At 39.6% G+C, this 10,380-nt stretch overlaps 1 protein-coding gene across 1 annotated transcript in view; it reads right to left on the bottom strand.

Moving 5' to 3' along the window:
* Positions 1-2,705: 2,705 nt before the first annotated feature.
* Positions 2,706-10,380, bottom strand: part of vwa5b1 (von Willebrand factor A domain containing 5B1) — a 21,790-nt gene continuing 14,115 nt past the window's right edge. The window contains exons 15-21 of the mRNA XM_035656060.1: positions 9,019-9,312; positions 8,360-8,497; positions 7,472-7,591; positions 6,725-6,796; positions 6,169-6,238; positions 4,648-4,771; positions 2,706-3,500 (exon numbers count right to left, since the gene is read on the bottom strand). Of these exons, the coding sequence (XP_035511953.1) occupies positions 2,856-3,500; positions 4,648-4,771; positions 6,169-6,238; positions 6,725-6,796; positions 7,472-7,591; positions 8,360-8,497; positions 9,019-9,312 (1,463 nt within the window). The 3' untranslated portion in view covers positions 2,706-2,855. The remainder of the gene's footprint in view (positions 3,501-4,647; positions 4,772-6,168; positions 6,239-6,724; positions 6,797-7,471; positions 7,592-8,359; positions 8,498-9,018; positions 9,313-10,380) is intronic.

A 10,380-nucleotide genomic window follows, 5' to 3' on the forward strand; every position in this document is an offset into this window, starting at 1 on the left:
CCTGAGATAACGTCTGTTGTGAATTGGCTCTATACAAATAAAATGGAATTGAATTGAATTGAAAAGCACACTGCCGTGCTGTTTTTTGCTGACACAAGAACAGACATGTTGCTGTATTTTGGACCATTTGAGGAAGTTTAACTGTGCAGGCTGGCAGCCCTGCCATAAGGGCATTAAAATAGTTAAGCCCTCAGATGACCAGTTCCTGTAAAGGAAGCTGAGTGGCATACAATCAGATATGACTTGATCTTTTTGCTATTATATGGTGCAAATGCTGTTCTATAAGCTTGGTAATGTAGGGACCACTTACAGGACCATCTAGCAGACTACTGTAGCTGGTGAGCTAACTGCTATCACACTATTTATCTCTCAAAGGTCAGCACTGTCAAGATGACTTGCTATTGGTCAATGCCAGAAATTCAAGCGTCAAAGTTCACAATTCATCAGTTATAATGTCATAATAACTTCAGGGTCATCTGGTGGGAAGGATAGGTAAATCTGGGCATCATCAGCATAGTAACTGTAGCAAAAAACATGTGAGCAGATAATCACACAAGAAAGGGGGGTCCAAGCATTGATCCTTGAGGTACCCCTTGTTTGTTGTAGTGAGGCAATAATAGCTATAGAACCAAAACATTAGGTTGAGACTTATTTTATTACATGCACCTGCAGAGAAGATCATAGCATCAACAGTTATAAAGATACTACAGAAGCTTTCAACAGCCTCAAACAGTCAACAATCATTTATAAAGGCACACACAGCAATTGAAAGTTACTGCACTATACAACTGACCCAGTACGTAAAAATACAACAATTACAGCTGCACTTACTACTGCAATTACAGCACAAAAATATTACTACATGACATCTATTGTATTTCTCATTTCAGAGAGCGAAATACTGCGCTACTGGCTCCAATGTGGCAATTCAGTCATTAAACATCATACCATAAACACCTGTGTTCATGCAGAATGATTTATGCAACTCAGCCTGAGTGAAAAAAATGAATAAATACCTGAGTAAAGCAACACTGAAATGAAATAAGAAAGTGGGAAATCATTACTGAAAGATGCCTTTATAGGCCACACACAGATTCAAGAAAAAGAAACAGTCATCACCCACACTGAATAAACTGCAGCAAACAGTTCTACATTTTCTGCTGACTTTAAATCTTGGTTAGGCACTTGCGGTAAATGAGCTGAGAGCATGAAAGAACTAGCAGGGTTCTTTTCTCTTTGATTCCCATAGAAGGACTTTAAATCGCTGCCCATGTTCCTCAGGATTGGGTTGCACCAACTGTGAGTAAATCAATTTCTAAGTTTGTGTGTACGGTCCTGTTTAAGTTCTCATTCATTTATAATATTTATTAAATTGGCTCTGTCACGTGATGCACCCACGATGGTGGCCCCAAAAGACTTTTCCCCATAAGCTTACATTATGAAAGACATGGCTGTAAATTGGTGGATATATTTCTTTGAATGCTGCCCAAACCCATCCAAATCAAATCAGAATTTGATCCATTTAGTCCAGCAACATTTGGAAAGTCTAGAAATGTTGCATAATTAAGTCATCTTATCCCCATTCAAGTTAGCGGAGTCTGTCTGTGCAAAATTTTGCGCCGATCTATCAAATAGGCACAAAATTAAACTGATATTTCATTCAAGACCAAAGTGGTGGAGCCATCCTCAAAAGTAACAGCTTTATATGGTCATATTAAACTGCCAATCCTGTAGTATGTAAATGTAGATATGACTTTATATATGAGTACATGGAGAAATATTTGTGTATTAATACAATTTAGAAATGTATTTAGAGTGAGAAACATCTGACTAGATTACTGATATTATTACTACCTCTAACCCTAAACTTAGTCTTAAGAGTTACAGGGTGTAAGTATTAGTAACAACTATAGTAATTTCTATGTATGGTGCAACCCATTACACCTAACTTACAACTAGGCTCATTTTGATTTTTTTCAAACAGATGGTGCAACCGACTCCAGGTCTGTTACTCTCTCTGAATCAAAAAACGAATGCATGAGCAAAACCTCTACTCTAGAACTGGTAGCCGATACTCAGATAAGTGAAAAAATATAAACTGCATGTATCAATAAATAATAAACAGTAAATAACATGCTAGTGGGATACACATTCATAGATTCCCACCAAAGCCACATATTTTTTTTAACCAAAACCTAACATGTATTTTGTATTTTCTTTAGCTTTTTGCATATTTTTCTGTCTCTGCTATAATCAAACAGCAATAATGGCAAATATTACTAACACTGTAATGATAACATGCATTAGAAAAGACAGGCAGTACTGCTAGCAAGTACCCAGATGTTGTCATGTAACATTTTTCCACAATACAATCAATTTAGGAAATGCTGTTAAGACATAAAAACAGTATGTGTCAACCGGTGTAATCGTTTTCTCTTACAAGTGTTTTGCAGCATTGTCCCCATAACATCAATATGATGACAATAAAATCATTTCTCAGATGTTGATGGTCAGTGATCCAGCATGCTACTTATTTAACAATGACGTTCTTCTCCATGAAAATCAAATTTGTGGCATAACTCAGATTAGATCCCTTGCTAACAGGGGTCCAGCTACAGTATATGGCACCAGCGAGGTAATAGCTTGCACATAGTGCCTCTGAAGAGCCTTTGATATGTTTGGAGGAACAGCACACAAACAGAAGAGAAATACACATTGTTCACAATTGAAACGGCCATATCAGACTCCAGAGGACATACTGCTGAACAGAGAATAGTACAGCCTCAGTTAGCATAGTATCATATGGAATTGAATACTTTCAGTGGTCTCTGTTTTCAGTCTTGGTCTAGCAGGCCTCAGACACTGTTAGGGTTGTAACAGAGCATGTTTAGTTGCAGGTTTTCATCCCAGTGTCTGAGGATGATGAAGAGCTGGTTGGCAGCAGCCTTAATGGAGGCTAAGTCTCGACCTTCTGGGATGTCCTGCGCACTCAACCACATGCTGGCCTTGGCGGCTACCATTTCCCACTCTATGAAATAACTGGCAGAGCTGTGCTCCAGCCAGGCGAGGGCCACAGCCGTGGCCCAAATCATACTCTCTGGGTCCAGCATCCTCTTTAGCGCCCCGCCGAGCGATGCTGTTTCTAAGCCCCCTGACCCAGAGCCCCGTCCACTGTCCACCTGGGAGTACGGGGAGAGCTGGGGCTCAGCAGCGGCGGTTGGACTGCCTAATAAAGAAGGACCAGCATCCACCATCCAGGTGCTCCTGGACAGATGAGAATGGCTGTCTGCAGGTTGCTGATATGTGTCTGGCTCACACAGTGATCTGTGTCCGTCATCGCCACTCTCAGCACGACGGCTGCTGGAATGAGACAGGTGGCCCAGGCTGGTGCGGTGGCTGTTGAAGGGGGACGTCCACTTCAGCTTGTCCATGGGCACGTTAATGGCATCACACAGAGCCGCGTCCAGGGGAAATGCACCACTAGCCAACTGCAACAACACCTGCGCCAGAGGAAATATTGTTGAGTTTGATATAAAGTACAGCTTATGTTATTGATCCAAACTTTAATCAGTGGTGTAGTGGTACTTGTAGTTTTGTTATGCATGACAAACATTTAAATAAGAGGTGAGGGAGCACCTGATGAACTGATTTGAGTGCATGCTGTTATTCTGCTCTGCACTGCATATTGTAACGAGAGTCTTCTATGGTTCATTACTTCCTCCTAATTCATTACTACCTCCTCCAATCAGCAGTTGGGCGTGAGATGCCTTGCAATAGGATACCTCTGTGGTCATTAAAGGAAAGGAAAATCTTTTTCGGAGAAACTATTCTGATCATTTTTGACAGATGTATTCTTTCGACTAAATTTAAAAAGTGATGAATAATAGGTGAATGAGGTGGAATGCACAGCATAATTAGAGTAATTACATTAGGTCTGGACACTACTTTAGACCCACAAGCAAAGGTTTGAATTACAGAGGATTATTCTATCACCAGCAATTTCTTTTCCAAGGCAGAAAAATGAAGACATTGCTCAGAACTTGCTTTTACACCAGTTCACTTGTTTTTCACTTTACTTGACTTGAGATTATACAGCTCCTTCCACACTCAGTTAAGAATAAAATTAATAACGAAAGAAATACTGAATCTTGTGGTATATATTGTTTAAAATGCAAGCAAAATATTATTTATATAACCATGTGCTATAACGTGTAATTAGGGTTAGTTAATTTACTAACACAACATTTTATTTTTCAAACTGAGCATATATACTGTATATGATATATATATATATATATATATATATATATAATATAGATTATATCGCAGGTATCTGCAACTGACCTCCTCTTTTTATCCATCCTCCCTATATGTTTTAATGTTTATTGTTTTCTTTCAGAGAGACAGGACGAATTTGCACAGAAAGGGGTATAATATGCAAACAAAGATTTCATTTGAATATAGGATACAGCATGCTTACCTGCTGCACACCATATCCCTCCAGACTATTAAAAACAGCATAGAACTGCTATTGCTAATGTGACACATTTGTCTCTTTTGACAAATCTACAGTCCAAGTTCAAATAAATGTCAATCAAAAACCACGCAGGTTGACAGAACATTCACATGTATAGATTTGCTACCCACCAGAGGAATGTAGTCTTTGTTCTCGTTGTCACTCTCTCCAATTGAATCACCGGACTTGCTGTGAGATCGACACATGAATCCTTTAGCAGCTCGAGTCAGGAGACGAGTCCTACTGAGGGCCAGCCTTACAGAGGAGAGGGAGAAGCAGATGTAAATTACAGTGTGCAGTATGCAAGGCAGACACCACAATTTGATTTTATGTACTGCTTCTGTATAGAATAGGGAGAGCATTGCGTTTCTTTTGATTATTCTGGTACATCTGTAGATTTCCCTAAAGCCAATCAATTATGGTCAATGAGGATTTTAAGCCATGCTAGCAGCATGGTTCTAGGAATAACAACAGACAACAGAAACAATAGGAATTGAATTATGATATATTTCATTGTATATAAAAATTCTGCTGGATGCAGGATTTCAATTGTTATTTTAATGTTTAATATTATATATAATATTTATGTGCTGTACAATTCACCATTTAGCTATAACATTATGGCCACGTGGGCACCCTGGTGGTCAGAATGTTCTTCAGCCGCATATGCAGCAAACTGGATCAGACCACACAGGTCAGCCTTTACTCTCCATGTGCATCAGTGAGCCTTGGCCACCCATGTTCCTGTCTCCGGATCACTGCTTTTCCTTCCTTGGAGCACTTTTGATAGGTACTGACCTCTGCAGTCCGGGAACACGTCACAAGAGCTGCAGTTTTGGAGATGCTCTGACCCAGTCGTCTAGCCATCACAATTTGGCTCTTGTTAAGGTTGCTCAAATCCTCAAGCTAACCATTTTTCCTGCTTCTAACACACCAACTTTGAGGGTTAAAATGTTCACTTGCTGCTTAATATATCCCCCCCACTGACAGGTGCTATGATAATGAGATAATCCTTGTTATTCACTTCACCAGTCAGTGGTCATAATGTTATGGCTGATGGGTGTATATTGGAATAATTGCAGATTTTAAGTCTTCTACTTGTTCACACTCTAACGCAGCAGTTGGCCAGCTGTGGTTTGAACTTCAATCTCCAGCTCTCTTTTTTCTCCCTTTACACAACTATTTTATGCAATTTTTGTCTACCGCTGAGTGCAACACCATAAATGCCTTCCAGGAGAAACTGTCTGAAAATTATGTGTAATATTATAGTCATACATTATGGCATCTTGCCCCTTTCATTGAAGGCTGGCGTTTCACTCAGCCTTTGCCTTCTAAGTACAGCCTCACAGAGCGGCCAGCATGGCTATAGACTCTTAGTCTTGTTTTTAAAAGGAGAACAAATTGTCATTACATTATTAAATTGTCACAACTGATTATGGAATAGTCCTGTATTGTCTTGATACAATAACCTCGAGACAGCAGGCTCTAAAAGGCAAAATCAGCTGACAGAATGGATAAAGATGAAGATGTTAGGAAGATGATCTGCCTTGTAAGACAGCAGTTAAAAATAATTACACGTCCCTATGTTTGCTCAGGCTGTAGTGCCACAGCTACAGGACATTTATGTAGCCAGCCTGTCTCCACACACCCACCTGGCAGAAAAAAGGCTCTCCACCGACTTCTGTGATTGGTCAGAGGTCACAGACGGGCTCCTTTGGGAGACTTGGAGACAGAGAGGCAGAAACAAAGGCAGAGTCACACGAGGCAAACAGAGAGAGAAAGAAGCAGTGGCATTTTCTGTCACTTTTCTATTTAGTTCTCAACGTGGGTCTCACATAAGAAAGAGGTAAAACACACCCACTGAGATGTAACAGTAACAGCACAGGACATATATTCCCGCAGCTGTCTCTCCTCCGCAGGTGGAACACTTCCTGTGTGTGTGTTTGTGCCTTCAGTAGGGGCTCATTGTGTTTTTGAAAAGGTTCAGACAGCGTTTGTCAATACAAGCCACAAAATTGTGTCCACTTCTGTCTTCACTTACGAGAAGAGGAACTAAAATGTCAATAATCTCATGTTTCACATTTGGAACAATACAATGGTGTTGCTCAGAAAATGACAAGAGACTATCAGACAGTTTATGTCAAAGGTCTTTGTGAGGGGAAAATGGATGAGATACAGCAAATTCACTGACCGGCTGCTGTTACTTACCCTCCGTAAAGCTACATCTCTCCCAGCCGGAGGAGGAGGGGGTGCTGCATGGAGAGACGCCATCCTCTCCATCTAAGACAATAATCAAACACATTAAAAAATAATAACTGTCAGCTCTCCTTTGTTTTGTTTTCATTTGTTTTTTTTGTTTTTTTTACATTTTTCTCAAACCCTAAGTAGACATTGTTTTATAAAAGACAGCATTACCAGGCAACACTGATGCAACTCATCTCCATCTGTTCCCACTGGGCACCTCTTTTTTTAACTGGTAGTGCCGAGCAGATGTTCAAGCAGTGTGCTAGTCTTAGGTCCTGCTGTTGCTATGCCACCACTGCAAACCAATTTAAAATGTTGTGCCCTTTTACTGAAGTTGAAGTATTTTTAATGTAAAGCAGCTTGCGGCTTTCTGAGTGCTCAATATTTCACACAATAGCTCCTGGTGCTGGAGATGCACGACTGCAACCTTTTCATTTCCAATAAAAACAGAGAGTTGAATAAATATAAATATATAAACATAAATCTTGAAAAATCTCATATTACTTTCTCCCCAAAGAATGATACTCCTTATACTGTATACTCACAACTTTCATTCTCAAGAAAAGATGCCTTCAGTCTTTCTCTGTAACCCATATCTTATTTCTTTCTGCCGTATTTCTTGTATGGTCAGCGATCGAGAAATTAAAGCTCCTTCTGCTGTGTATTGAGTAGGGATTGAAATGTGAGTTAAATATATCAAATGCAGCCTACTGTCTTCAGCTTCCTCAGACATGCCGCCAGACTGAGAGCGACCCAGTCCGATGGAGTACCCTCTGTTCTTCCTGCTCCCTGAACGAGACCTGGAATGTGAGCCCCTCTTCAGACCTTCACCTGAAAACAAAGTTATTGTTTTTTTTAAAATAGGCATGCAGTTTTCTAGCTGGCTTGTAACTGTAAGGATCCAGGCTTGTTTTACTCAAAATCAGTTTTGTCTCAGTACGTGGACACAGGTGAGTGTTGCGGAGCTAAGAGCCGTAAGAGCACACAAGAGTGACTGTGCCAGTTATAGTCCAGCACATAGCCCCCTTATTTTAACTTACACAAAGGGCTGCAGTTAATGTCTATTTTCACTGTTGATTAATATTTAATATTTTCTCAGTTAAATAATAGTTTGGACACTTCAAAACACAAAACTAAATCTTCACATTTAATAAACTTTCAGCCAGAGGATATTTTCCATTTAATCAATTAAATATTTAATACTAATATTTTTTTTTTCTTTACCTTTGTACAGACTCAGCTGTTTCCCCCTGTTATAGTCCGTTTGCTAAGCTAAGCTACTGTAACTGTCTGTTTGCTGTAGTTTTAGATTGAATGAACAGACATAAGAGTATCAATCTTCTCTTCTAAGAAGGCCAATAAGCATATTTTCCAAAATGTAAAGTTATTTCTTTAATGAGAGAATAATTTTTGCGAAACAATGGCACATATAAGGTAACATGATAGATCCCACTCTCTGGCTGATAACTACTAAACTACAGACAAAAGGACTAAAAAAGGTTGTTCCAGATTATGTTTGAGAACAATATTCTGTTCAAACATGTGGAGAGGAGTAAACAATGGCTGGCATAAGGCCTTCTTTAAATCCATATGACTTACTAGGGTTTATGTATTCAATACATGTTGGCAAATATTCATTAGTGTCCAGGTCGATGGGGACAAATGCTGTGTATTTGCTCAGTATATTGCAGGCCTTGCTGGTGTGAATAGCGTATAGCTGGTACTTCCTCCCAGAGCCTGTGAATTATAATAAGCAAAAAAAAAGATTACGTAACAGGGTTGCATAATATTAATTTTTTTGTTATTACATGATATTGAATAATATTATTCCAAACGTACATGAGTCATACGTGAATCAATGCAACTTAAAGGAATATCTACAGCCAGCAGCAAAGGAGGAAAAAGTCAGCCTGGCTCTGTCCAAAGGCAGAAAATCTCTTTGTTTAATCTGGAGGATTTTGTTACCTTTAGAAAGAGCCATCCTAGCTGTTTCCCTCCCCCAATTTTCTTTATGCTAAGCTAAATTGACTGTCTCTTGGCTTTAACTTCATTTGAATAGCTCAAATTCCCTCCATTCCTTTAAAGTTGTATCTCAAAACACTTATATTACATGCAGTAAGCTGCTCAGAGATATAACAGCAGGATGTCAAACTGAAATTGTTTTGTCTTTACAGGCTTTAAATCCTCAAAATTTACTAAGCATCCCCAAATCGTCCTATAAACACTTATATACTTATATATAAACCCATACAGCTCACCGTTTTCAATCTCACACTCCTTAAGCGCCATGTGCTCAAAGTCGTGTATGATGGAGCGTCCAGCCATATGGTGGAAGGTCTCATTCCACAGCTCCTCGTGAACCTTTTCCTCTCGTTCCCGGCCATTCAGGAAGGGCTCGACATCAAAGACGACCTCCCACTTCGCTGGTTTCCCACACAGCAGTCCGGACACCACAGCCTTGCAGTCACCTTTTTGCTGGTTGGCTGTACTCAGATCTGACGTTTGGGTCTCCTGTGGGGTTTCTGCTTGACATAACTGGTGTCCGTAACCATCTGAAATATATCAAGAGCACGATTTGATTCCTGAATGTGCATTTTAATTATTTACTCAACTTGTATTTAAATCCAAATGCTTGTCACAGATGTTGACAGGATTTGTGTTCAATTAATCCCTCACCTATGTTTCCAAAGCTCTCTGTGTTCAGCCTGCTTGAATGGACCTCAAATAATTGTTTTCTAAAGTGCCGCCTTATGTGTTCCTTATTCATCTCCTGATTAATTTTCTGTTTCGTTCCCAAATTTAGAAAAACATTTCCTGTCCTCCTTGAGAGTCAGCTCTGTGCTCAATCATCTGCCACGACTAAAGGATGGATGTCATTTATTTTTTTTTAAGATACTTCACATTCGTCACATCAGACTGAATAAATCCACTGCGGTTTGAATTCAAGGGCTCTTAATTTTATTGCTTCAATTACTTTATAGTTACTACCAGAGCAGATTTGGTTTAAACTTTGGGATTTTATGTTCTCTCATCGTGTTTAATTAATTATAACTGATACCCCTTAGCTTAGCATAAAGACTGAAAACATAGAAAAAACAGCTGGTATGGCTGTGTCACACTAGCACCTCTTTAGCCCACTAAATAACACATCATATCTTGTTTGTTTAACTCTAAAAAGTTTCGGGGCCTTATGTGTCAGACTCCAGATCTCCTGACCAGGATGTCAGTGGCTTTGTGGAGTCTCAGCTGGTCGTCTTACAACCTCACAGTGATGGCAAGATCGATACCACTCTCATATCTATCCAATCCATATAAAGCTGGAGCCAGAAGAAGCTAAGCTCAGCATATAAACTGGAAGCAGAGGCCAACAGCTAACCGACTAGGTCAAAACCTAGTATACAGTACGACTGGACCGTGTATGGTCAATATACTCCTGGGGACATAAATGAGGACTGTTTGACATTTTCATATTGAAAGAGCAATGGTCAAATGAGAAACTTACAGACTTTCACATTTATAGGACTGGCCTGGCTTTGCTGCAGTCCGAACAGCACTTTAAAAGCTTATTAATTAACATGTTATATCTAATTTGTTCCATCCATACCAACTCCAGGAGGTCA

The sequence above is a fragment of the Morone saxatilis genome, unplaced genomic scaffold (genome assembly GCF_004916995.1).
Source record: "Morone saxatilis isolate NCDOM2014 unplaced genomic scaffold, NCSU_SB_2.0 Contig15, whole genome shotgun sequence".
Taxonomy (NCBI): Eukaryota; Metazoa; Chordata; class Actinopteri; family Moronidae; genus Morone; species Morone saxatilis.